This window comes from Nipponia nippon, unplaced genomic scaffold (genome assembly GCF_047370975.1).
Source record: "Nipponia nippon isolate SJK-2023a ecotype South Korea unplaced genomic scaffold, ASM4737097v1 scaffold_1, whole genome shotgun sequence".
Classification (NCBI taxonomy): Eukaryota; Metazoa; Chordata; class Aves; order Pelecaniformes; family Threskiornithidae; genus Nipponia; species Nipponia nippon.
The window spans coordinates 92,772,975-92,785,808 of NW_028262290.1; the positions used below are offsets into that span (position 1 = coordinate 92,772,975).

A 12,834-nucleotide genomic window follows, 5' to 3' on the forward strand; every position below is an offset into this window, starting at 1 on the left:
GACATTATTGCAACATTCAAAAAATTCCATACAGTGCTTTAAGATCACTCTTTTTGTTTGGAGAACAAATCCCACGAATGGTAAGACTTGAAACAGAACCATCTGGTACATGAGTATCAGAGGGACACAGATCAGCTATTCACATGAAATGGAGATGCCTAAAACTTATGACAGCTTTGGTACTGAGCAGAAAGAGATAACAACAGTCCCCAACCCAAAAAATTGTGCATGTTTTGTTGGGATTTCATTTACTTACACTTCATCCAAATGACTTCAATTGAAACACATACACTGATATACTCTTTCCTCATCTGAAAAAAACAACACACTAAAAATAAAAACAAAACAAACATTCTGTAGCAACAGAAAACAAAAAGAAAACTGACATGCGCACAGAAGCAGCACAAATGCAAAAGCCTACTCTTACTGCAATTTGTCGTAAACAGAGTGAACAGTGGAAAGCTTTTGTGGCAGAGGACAGTACAGGAATGCCCAGGTAAACTCTTGTCGATTTAAGATCTACATTACTGTGATCATTATGATGTCTCCAAGAGGAGTGCAGCATACAGAGCTTCCTGCAACACAGCAGTGGTCTGACAATAATAATGCTGTAAGTAAATTAATGCCAAGGGACTCCACAACCACAGGCGACTGGTAACAGGATTCATACGTTTACTAGATCAAACCTCTGGTGCAGGTCAAGAACAACAGCAGAATTACTAGTAACTGACAAATGTGCGGTGGACCGTGTGAAAGAAGCTGGTAGTTTCAGTCCATTTCCTGATTGATGGACAGATGTCTACAATGCACACAACAGTCATTACAACTGGCACCTCAAAGCATCTCAGACAGACCAAGGACTGTGAAATGCTCTCTCTATAAAGTGCAAAGCTCGGATACCTCTGTAACCCAGCCTTACTTGAATCAACTTCCACACAAAAATTGAGCACACGAGAAAATCCACTGGCAATATATTTCAGCAATTACTTACCCTCATGATTAAAGCCTTGCTTACTTCCAGTCTGAATCCGTGTGACATCGTCTGTCAGCCACGCATATCACGCTGTTCTCTAAGGTGAGTTCTCCGCATGGGGAGCCACGGACCCCATGTCACCAGACCACCCCTGCCTCTCTTTGTGAATAATACCTCTCTGGGACAGGGCTTGAACGACTGTCTGACCAGAAGACCTTCTAGGACCCCTTTCTTCCCCAGGACTCATGCTGTACTCCTTCCTGCATTACACACAGCAATCACTGCCCAGTCCGCTGGAGGAAGCATTCGTGCTTTTGCCAGTATTTAAGCGTGCGCGTGTATGTGTGTGGTTGGGGGGGCAAAGGGGGAAGGGTAAGAGTGAGGATTAAGGACGCTGCAAGTTCAGCTGCTTGGACATAACTGTCCACCACAGCACGCACTTTCCAGAATGGGATGCAGCTGTTTTCAAACAGCTGCACAATCCACATCATCCTATTTCGTTTGGGCCCACGTTCATCTCCATGTAACATCCCCCTGAACAGGGTCAAACACCTGGAAAATCCACAGAGAAACACTCTTAGCTTCAATGGATCTGGAATCAGATTCTTATAGGCAAGATTAACAAGATTTGCCTTTACCTCCTTCGCTTAGGTCAGTTAGCACAAAATTTGTTAGACTCCAGATCTAATGCAGCAGAGTAACACCCAGCCAGCATCCTTTGAAGCAACAGGGGGAAGAATTGCTCAGGATTAGTTAAAAATGCTTCCACGTTCTCTGTGGGTACTGACTGACCGCACCAGCTTGGTTAGGATATATGGGTATCACAAGAGTCAGACCTTTTGGTCTCCAACCCCAACAGCTGTTTGTCCTAGCTTTTAAAAAGGGAGTTCTACCAAGAGATCCAAGAAAGTCACTGCCAGATATACTATTATTTAAAGCAGACTCTGAGATACCTGTTTCCTTACCTGCCTTTCAGTGTCTCTGAACATTCTGAACGGAGATTTTAAAACTTGAACTAGCTGAGAAATAGATTAGAAAGGAGGTGGCGAGAAATCTAATTATTGTCCTCCGTATATGGCTTTTGTATGGATTTATAAAACATCTGTGAGTGTTCCACGGGCAGCCGTCCAGAGTGCGCTGGAGGAGCCAACTTGATTCACCAGGGCTATTGCCTCTGCGGGAACTCACATGGTGCTGTTGGACACCCTTCTTACTCAGGGGGTGACCTCTGCGCATCTGAACTAACAAACCTTGTTCCACGCGACATGCAGTCCTTTCTCTTAGACACGTCACTAGTTACCTATAGTTTTTTTTCTGATGGAGTTATAAACATGCATCTTTAAACTACAAAATGCTTACCTAAGTGGTTAAGATCCTGTGTAACAATGTTTTACTTCATTGGAATAATAGCCTTAGGATGCTCTCTAAATATAAATTAATTTCAGGCTTGGTTTTATTAGAGGACAAATTTCCTTGAAACAGTTTATACGAAAAGAACCAAGGGGCAATATTGCAATATAGTTCAGGCCAGATTTTGGCAAATTCCTTCCAGTCTAAATCACTTGAAATCTTACAAAACAATTCTATGCCTTGTACTTAATGCAGGCTGCCAATGTCTAAACGTATAAAAAGTTTTAGAATCCAATTGATTTTTAAACCTACTTTTTCCAGTTATGCCAGCATGAAAGTACACAACAACTTCCTAAGGCCAAACTTTGATTATGAGCCACCCATAAATCAGACATCCATGAGGGTTTGTAAATGGTCATTGAGATAATGTCTAAAACGAGATTTTAGTAAGAAAAAATTCTTCTTTGTTTTGGGGATTTTTTCTAAGTTACTTCTCAACAGGCACACACTATGAAACCTAAACCAATATAACATTTTTTTGTGAAACTCTTCATCATTTTCTAGCAAGTTGGTAAGCTATGAGGAACTAAAGCAACATATATCCAAATACTGCAGTGTACAAAGCACAGAGGAAAGCACACTTTTCAAAAGGTACTGTGAATATTTTAAACACAATCAAGTAAAAATGGTCTGTAACATCACAGAAAGGGGCACTGCTGTAAGTTACTAAAGTAGAAAATAATTTTACAATCTGTAGCAAGTTGGTGTCCGCCACAAACGCTGACATTTGCTTTTATTTCTTGAGTATAGCATTCTTGAGTATGGACAATGAAGCCAAGTTGGTCGTTTTCATCCTCTACCCACCACGATCAGCTTTAAGTACTGTATTAGAAGTATTATTGCATCAAAACAGTCATTACTGAAACTTCAAAATCTGACAAGCAAGACGTGGGTCATTTGTCACCTCTTTGAGAACTAAGGTGTGCATCCATATTCGTTTGTTCCACAGACAGCCAAAAAAAGACCAAATTCTCTTTGACAACGTGTTACTACAACACTATTGAGTTTGATATCTGAAGACACTTACCTTCCATGGCTTACACAGAAAGCTTTGTTTAATGAAATATTTGTAGCATTTCCTATAGGTTGACTAGGAAATACTTGAGATAAAATATTGTCAGCAAAAGACAAATGCAACTACCACAGTCCAAGAAAGGGCAGCTTTTTACAGATGATCAACATTCACATCAATACACACACACAAAACAGGGAACCTCAGGAAAAAAAAAGATTCTCATACCACTTCAATTCCACATTTAAAGGTCTTAATAACATCAGACAGATTTCTGAACACAAATGTAAGTCCTCACTTTCCAAGAGTGAAATCTGGGGGCAAAGGGGAAGAGGGAGGCACGTAGCTAAAGCATTCCCATTTGACTTCAGTGGACCTGAGAACAAGCCCCAAGCACAGTGTAGATATATAAGCTGTAAACAAACCTACCTACAACCTGGCAAAGATGTAAATAGCAAAGGAAGTAACACAACCTAACAGACGTTTTCTAGGCCCTTGTTCCTAAACAGAAGCATTTATTTGCAAACAAGCAATGCAGGAAGACCATGAATGATAAAGTAATTAATTATCAGCTCTGCTCCCAAACAAATGGAACTTGCAATCCTTCCACTAGTTTAAGAACTGGAGAAAAGTTTTAACAGTTGTTTTTGAGATCACCAGCACATAAAGAAGTATATTGCATGCTGAGAAAATAGAAGGCACAGGTGGAGAACCATTTCTTGTAGATGCAGGGGTGAATAAAGCAAGTCCATCCTCAGCCACCCACTGCTTGTTCCCATGCCACTGTAACTTTTGAGACACTATTACGAACCAGACTGGGAACAGATCTGGGTAAATATCATTCTTCACGTCTTTTGTGGGCGTAGCTAGAGGAAGAAATGGTGACTTAGTTATATTTAACCCACAAAAGCTCCCAGACCTATTTACCATGCAGCCCTGCAAACAGATGCACCACCACAAGCGAGGAGGTGGTGTGTGGGCAGCCAAAACTACCACCACCACAAGAAACACTGGCCTGAGGCTGCAGCTGATCTGTGCCACAATTAGTCTTCCTACTTTTCTAATCATGATAATAAAACAAAGCAAGCTTCTATTTATTTTAGAGAACAGCATCCTAGAGGAAATCTCCTTAGTCAGTACCACCGTTTCTCTCTTCAGCTAAGAGCAGGCTTGAAATTCAGCATGTTTCAGACTTAACAAGCAGCAGGCACAACAGAAGTCCAACGGACAGTACAATGAAGTCAACAGCTAACGCTCTGCTTCAGCACACTTCTCGGTTCAAGGTCAACCCTGAATTCACCATTAATTTGATTTTGGTTTTCATCATGACATGCTAGGGACACCTTTTGTTCAGCTTACCTATTGACTTGTCTGGGAGAGGTGGAAATTCCATAGTTTAAGGACTGAATTCACTAGAGACTTTTTACATTAAGAGAATGAAAAGCAGAGATTCCCAGCAGCATCTGAGGGGCAACAGCAGCAACTGCCCTACCTGCTATTTTGCCATATTTCATGAAAAGTGGAATGAAGGCAAGGAACAAACAAATTTAAGGGGACAAAAGTTCCCAACATAAATCAGGTGGCAGGATTTTAAGGCGTAGCAAAGCCCAGCCAAACTCCCCTCCTTCCAAGGTAAGCCGGCATAAAGAAGAAAGCACAACAGCCCAGCACAGGAGACCTGCAGCCTGATCCCGGCTCTTTCACTGCTCAAGATGACAGAGCAAGCGAAGTGATTTCAGCTCTTCAGATCAGCTTCCCTTCAGTAAAATGGGGAATACTACTTCACGGTAAAGTGCTAGAGACCTACAGCTGCTCTGCTGTATTAGATGTATTATATGAGGGAGCAGTGGTTCCTCCCACACCCCAGGCCTAAATGAGGCTATTTTACACAGAAAAGGACTGCAAAGCTCTTACACAACCATCTGCTATAAAGATTCAAAAAAGTGGCCCAGGTACAAAGGAGGGTTGGTAGTGGGGAAGGAGGAGAAGGAATGTTGCTGTTTATGTGATGCTTGAACTCCACACAGAGGAAAACTTACCTTTACTATTAAATTAATAACACAATTCCATTATTGTGTTATATTGATTGACACTGTAATTGTCTCTTCCTTTGTCAGCCAGATCTCTTGTTGTTATAACAGCAGCAACAACAAATCTGTGACTCGATCCCAAAAGTACAGCTGTCAAACATTTCCACAAGAAAATCAGTCTCAAAACACCAATTGTACAGAACAAGAAATTGACCCCAAGATGACTGCAACAGTCAACTGCAAAGTAAGGATACCATGGAGTCCCCCACACCTCTTACCTCGAGCATAGGGCGGGCACTGTCGTGGATTGAAAGAATGTGCGTAATGTTATTCTTACTCAATTGCTCTACATCTCGGGCATCTGTGATAAAGGGAAAAGAGGAAGATAATTTATTTAACCTCCTGAAATAGCCCACTCCCCCTTGTGCATGTTGAAAATTACTTATCATTGGTACATTTCTTTTTGAAGCTTCATAAAGTAAAAGCAAAACCCCAAATGCAGCTGTTCTAGAACACCATCAGAGGGGGTAACGAGAAGACACACTTCTAACTCCAAAACAAATTATCTACTATATAAAGAACAAGCTTAAGTGACTCAGGAATGTGTTCTTAAGTCAGAAGTTTCATGTGTTTTGCATCTGAAATATAGTCTGTGTTTGCCTGTGTGCAGGTGATGGCCATCTGAACAAGCAGTCAGAGCTGTACAAGCAATGGCTTACCTCCTCTCTACCCACAAATCCCCCTTCAGAAGACATATTTTCACTTGGGAGATAGACCTTGTGATATCCAGGTCTGAGAAGTGAAGCCAACCATATCACCTGAATTGAGATATTAACAGGCAAGCTAAAACGAGAACTAGATTCTTATTTCCTGCGGACTAGTAAGGAAAAATGTGCATTTAGCCGATACGTACCATAATTTTAAGTCTGAAGAGAGATAGAAATGATAAAGATATCGAACATATGAAAAAGCAAAATGCTACAGCAAGGAAGCGCAGTTGTGAAAAGGTGGTTCCTAGACCTGCAACCAAGGGGTTTCAAACATTCAAAACTGGAAAGCAAACCGGGGTGCCTGAAAATTTGATGCTACATATTGCGAAAGCATAGGTTTGTTTCTGCGAGAAAGAAGGTAAAATAGATTTATCTGTCATCAGTGAGCAACTTTCCCCATACTAAACCATTAGCATGCCAGAAAATGACCTCAAAGAATCACTAATACAGGTAAAAGTTAGTTTACGTCCATTTACTTTTGACCTTTTCGCTTGAGAATGGCACAGTACACCATGGCAATTACAGCAGTGGTTTTGTGATGTGAACACCTGCCTTCCAAATCTGCCCATGCAATCTGCTCACATTAGCCTGGTTGCACACAAAAAAAGAGCACTGACCACAAAGGTTTCAAACCGGCTCTCTCTAGGTACAAAAATAACAATAGCATCACCTGTACATTCTTTACGTACGTGCAAGAGTTCAATTAGTATCTCTTACTTCATCTTATTCCACTCTACTATAAAGTTTCAATGCCTTTTCTACATCACAAAGAGGAATTGGACATTTAATTATACTGCCCCATAGACAAGATCCACATGAACACAATAACAGGCAATTAAATTCAAACCTAATCCAATTATGAAAGCTTCTCCAAGGCTAATAAAATGGAGAGAAGAGTCAAAACTGCATTGATTTCACTTGCTACTGGTCAAGCCTGCATGATCAACACAGATGCCTAATCCTTCAGGAGAGAATTAACACAAATTCCATCTGAAACAGAATTAAGGTCTAGCTTCACAGAACAATTAAAATTTCCTAAAAATCTCAGAGTGAGCATTTCAAAGAAGAAATGGTAATGTTTGCCAGAAGAGGTCTTCTAACCCACCTGACCTTCAGATTTTTTAACAGTTTATAGGATAGTCTTGATCCCTCAGAAAACACCTAAGTGGGCAAGGGTTTGGAAGCCCAGAAGCCAGCCTATGTCCCTAAAAATCACTGCTTTCTGTTCTCCAAAGGCTAAGGGCAGATTTCAGAGCCTTCTGGCTGGAACCTATGGTGTTAACACATACCTAGCACAACAAGACCCCAATTATCTCTAATTATCAGTATGACCCACATGGTAAGAAATGGCTCGCCACACAAGGCAGACAGCTTTAAAAGGAGATATGACCCAAACTAAATGTTGGCTGCTTTGAACCAGTCTGGAAGGCCTAATGGACACAGTACAACTCAAATGGACTGAAAGATTTTAGTTCTTCAGTTAACCAAGGACTTAGGCTAAAGGAATTTCAACAAATCAAGACTATACAGTAAGACAGTGAGATTTCAGATATTCCTAGAAACAAGCTGGAAATGGCTATCCCAGACCAACATCCCAGTGTAACCAGCAGGTCCCCAATATATTTAGGGAACAAATCACAAAAGTAGAGGAGAAAGAGCTTCCCAGCCAGTGACTGTACGATCTGGATCTAAAGTTTAAACAGTTTACAAAGGGGAAATTCCCCTGGTTCGCCTGGCACCTGCCATAAGTCTCTACAGATACTACAGACAAAGTTATTTAAACAGCAGTACAAATGAGATATTCTGTCACTCACAGTCTCATACCATAAATTACAAAAAAAAAAATATTAAGGGGTTATGTAAAGGATCACCAAAAGCCAGAAGAACCACCATTACCACAGCAATTCTAACTTCTTTACTGTAGCACAGTGCTGTACAGCCACATGCAGGATCACATTTTGAAATCACAGCGTGAAACACCCCAGTTCCAAATCTAAAGATGAAAGAAAGCTATCAGAGTCCATCTCGTGCATGCCTAAAAGGTCCCTCAAACGTGGCATTATTCTTCACAGTAGGTTACCTAATATTCTGTTTCATACAGCAAAATGCTTCTCAGCTGATGTGGACTTCTGAGTAAAGCCTTCAGGAAACTCTCTCCTCACAGAAAAAGAACACAATTCACACTGGGGAAGTCTTCCTCTCTCCCTCCCATGCCCATATTTAGCTTCTTTTCCCTCAATTTCATTCTGTGACTCCTAGCTTAACCTCTACTCGTAGGCAGAGAGCTGCAAACACTTAATTGCAAAAGCAACGGCAAAATCATCAAAATGGGACCTGGGGCGGCGGGGGGAGGGTGTCACAATTTGTTTCCCTGCAGCTCTGGGAAGCCTTACTGCATGGCTGGGGAGCAAATCACCTAGCATACTGTGCTTCCATCCCCCCCGTGCAAAAGGGAGACAGTACTGCTCCAGCCACTCCGATTAAGACACATCAATGACAGAAGGACTCCAATACTAGGGTGATGAAGTCTCAAATGTACATACCAACATTCTCTCTTACTTTAGTATTTTAGTACCTCCATAGAGATGCAAGGTGAGGAATAAAGATTTCTCCCTTTGTAGAGTTAGGTGGGAAGAAACAGCTGTAGAGTCTTTTTCACCTCTACTGCTAAGAACAAAATACCAAAGCATCCTGCCAGGAACAGGGAAAAAAGCATTACAGTGATATGGGCCTCATCTGCAACATTTAACTGCAACTCACTTGTGAATGTAGAAGATTAAATGTCTCCACAAAATAAGTGAGATTAGTTTAAGTTTATTTTCATTTTGTCACCTTTCATCCCGTTAGCCAACTATCCCAAACCAAAACATCCTCCCTTCTTCCTCCTCCAAAGCCCACATTTCTGACTTTGTTTTTAGTCTGAAAAGACAGACATGCTCCTACAACATAGTAAGCTAGCAAGGATTAAGTTTTCAGTATAAAATTTTTGGTTACGTATACAAAAACAAGATAAGTGCGTGGAGAAGGCAAGTCAGCCCAGTACCTACAACAGTATCAAGTCTCAATCTGCAGGGGTATAGAAACTACAGTTTCATCATCACCAGATTTTTTTTTTATTTTATTTATTTTTTTTTTTTACATAAAGCAACTTTGTACCTACACTTTATTTTCTGCTTTGGAGAGAACTAGATAGACACCTAAAGGAGAACCTCCTCTCCAGTGGTTCAGAGCACTAAGAACTATTACTGAGAATGGTCTCCCATCAGGAAAGCTTTGTTCCAGAGTCCAGTGATCCGCACTTGACACACACACACAGAGAAACTAAGCACATGCACGAAAACTCCACATCTCCTATCCCCACTTCACACTATGTTCTAATACATATTTTGTTCCAGCCTCTCAGAAGGACCTTTTTGGGGAGTGAGAAAGGTGGGGAAAAGGGTTGAGTACTCTGTTTAACAAGAGTATCTATAAAATGTCTTCCTTCAAAAGATGAACCTGAAAAAGGGAATGGTATCTTCACCCTCTCCTGTTTTCAGTACCTGAAATAAAGCCTTAGAAAAGGGAACTTTCCCCCAAAAAAATTAAGCAACTGATAACAGGAATTAATTGAATCTAGAAACACAGCAGAACCACTTGGTGGGCACTGCCTTTTTATACACTTAGTAACAGGAAGGGCAGAAACTTTCCCAAGACTCTCCAGCTCATCCACAGCAACACTGGACTCTTTGGGGGGAATTAAACCTCATATTGTGGCTTTCCCCTTCAAATCAAAAAGCCCCCAAATATTCCATTGGAAAAACTTGAATCTTCCAAAAAAGATTACAAGCAAGGAAGGACACAAGCTCTTTAATATTCAAGGTAGAACCACTCTTGAGTCTCTGGTGCTCGCTACTGCTACACCTTTCGGTCTGGAACCAAACAAGCACCCATTTAGAATCTCCCATCAGAAGAAATGGTATTTTTTCTATTTGTGCAGAGAAACAGGCTAAAAAGCCCTGTCGTATCAGTCTCTTAAGGAGCAAAGCACCTGTTTTTATCATGAGCACATGTGCCTTTCAAGGGACATCAGATTTCCAGTGCAGAAGACATGTGGGCATGCTATTCACAATAAATGCTTTGTCTTTTGAGAGGATTGAATTTCATCTGTAAGGTACAACTGGAACAACCCAAAATTTCCCCGAAACTAGAGGCGGGGAGAAGCATTAACTTCCACTTTCTCTTTCCTCATTTTTCTCTCTTAGCCCCCTACCCTCCCATTTGCAAAGTAATAACTCCTTATTAACTTTCACTGAAGAAGCTTGAGAGCTCTGTTTCCTTCTGGGCTTTCAGACCAAACTGAGTCTTGGTATTTTCTACGGACATCTGTGGCTCTTCTTGAATTTTTCTGCCCTCTAGCTGTACAATCTCAAATACACTCTCTCAGGAACATACCACAATTTTAACGTGCTATTGATGAGCAAAATAGATCTCATAAGATAACAAGCTCCTAAGCACAAACCAAGATCTATGCTTTTTCAGGAAAGTTTTCCAGAGACATACTCAAGTCCTGTGGACTTAGGGGGATTTCAGCAGGTACTTCAGTGCTTTCCATAAGCAGGACTACACATAACTTTCTGCCCTAAAGACTCTAAGGTGGTTACAAAAGCCCCTCTCATTCTATGTGCCTAAAGATTTGCACAGCAGCAGCAGCCAAAACAGAAGCAGCAAGCTCAGCTCCCATTTCTGCCACAGATTTATTTCACAGGTTTTTCTTGGGCCCCAGTTTATTTCCCAGTCAAATGCGGAGGAGTTTGCACTTCCTCCGTCATGGACTGGTTTTAAGTTGATTAGGCCTAAAAAGACAGTAAGAAACCCTATACAAGAAGCAGAAATATTGCTGAATATTGAATAACAATTCCCCAATCGGAATGATTGCTGAATGCCTTCTCCAGACAGCAGCCCTCCAGGATAACAGTGTATAACATCTTTAACACCCTGCTTTCACTGAGCAAGTAGGCACCCATCTGGCACAACTGTGCCTCTTCCCACTCTATCAGTGTCTCCCGAGGTCTCCCATGCAGCAGGGAGACAGCAGTGTGTGTACAAGGGTATTTCGACTTAGCTACGGAAACCCTGCCCGCCAGGCTGCCCAAAGAGTCACTGGAGACAGGAGGGGAGGCTATCCTCCAGAGGGCAGATCAGAGCGACCCAGAGGGACTCCCCTGACTCACCTTCTGGAGAAGCTCCCTCCTCTCTACGCCCTGCACAGAGGCCCAGAGGCTGCCACGGTGCCTCAGCCCTGTGTCTGGGTGAGATGCACAACGCCGGAGGTTCAGTGTTACTCTTCTTACTGACAAGATGCAACTTTATTCAATTCAAGCTATCGATCTCAAGCTGAAGAAACAGGAGACTGCTCAAAAGTGCATTACAGGAAATAATTTTGTAAACCCATGACTTTAAAAGTACCTAGACATTTCAGCTGCCCAAATCAGAATACTCTAACCAATCCCAACTGTATATGCTGCTGAGTATTTCTGAGTCAACGATCCCCTTTATGGCAGTCTCAAAATCCATTAGTCACTGTTTGAAAAAGTGCCACAAATCAGAACATGCCCCAGGAACGTGGTAATCAAACTCCTCCAGAAAAATACACTGGTGATTAACCAACAGCCTGTTCCTAAACGGGATGACTTCGCTGCACAGAGAGCTCGTTGCAATTGCTCTTAAGCGGCAACGCAGGGGGGTGTTGAGGGGCAGGGGATGCAGAAAAAGATAGAATTATAAAAGTTTTCTTTTGTATTAGTGATGTACTGTAACACCAATCTTTTCTCTTCCTCTCCAAGTATGGAAGCTAATTTGAGATTATAACAACGGATACTCATGATGGTAGAACATGATTAGATGCAGTGTGAGCAAAGGTCATAGCAATAAATAAATGAACACATTGCTCGTGTTTCTAACCAATTTAAAAAACAGACTCCATAACACAAACACCGAGATTAAAGCCAACCCATTCTTACTCTCTTTTATAGAGGTAGCTGAAGCATTTCAGCCTCTGCTTTTTTTCCAGCTAGACTCCCAGAAACACTGCCCACTCACACCACCTTCACGTGCACGCCTCTCCTCTCTGCGTAGAAGTGACCCAACGTGCCATTTAAGGACCATGAGCAAGGTGCACAGCTGAGGGGCCAGAGCAGCACGAGCGAGAGGGTCGCTGGCCCTGGCATCGGCAGAGATGCTGACTCACTCCGCAACCTCGGCCGACTCCCCTCAGCTGGTCAAACTGTTCATCAGCTGAAAACAGAACTGCACCAAGAAAGAGATGCTCTGGCTGACTTTCGCTCCCCTGGGCAGACTGTCAAGGGCTTACCAGCAGGACGGCCACAGTGAGAGGAACAGATCGAGAGCCACATTCCTTGGGCCCATCCTGCCCACCCTGCCAGACAGCTTGAAACCTAAAGGACTCCACTATCAAACATCCTCCCATCCCACCCCTCTCCTAAATTACTTGACAGGAAAGAAAAGAAAGAAAGAAAAAAAAAAAAAAAAAAGAGGAAGCAACATGGCTGTGACCAAGTTAGTTTTGTTACTGGTACATGTAGTGGTCCATCCAAAGTGTTTTCAAAACTATCCTCTTCCCCTTGTTTTCCTTTTTTC

At 41.9% G+C, this 12,834-nt stretch overlaps 1 protein-coding gene across 19 annotated transcripts in view; it reads right to left on the reverse strand.

The window, feature by feature from the left end:
* Positions 1-12,834, reverse strand: part of DUSP22 (dual specificity phosphatase 22) — a 61,542-nt gene that overhangs the window by 40,272 nt on the left and 8,436 nt on the right. For 18 of the 19 annotated variants that reach the window (XR_015705798.1, XR_015705780.1, XR_015705797.1 and 15 more), the window contains one exon: positions 5,704-5,786. Coding sequence is in view for 11 of the 19 variants with exons in the window: in XM_087762399.1 (XP_087618525.1) it covers positions 5,704-5,786 (83 nt within the window). In the remaining 8 variants the exon portion in view is untranslated. Of the gene's footprint in view, positions 1-5,434; positions 5,576-5,703; positions 5,787-12,834 lie in introns of all 19 variants that reach the window. The other variant, XM_087762446.1, reaches the window with a different exon arrangement.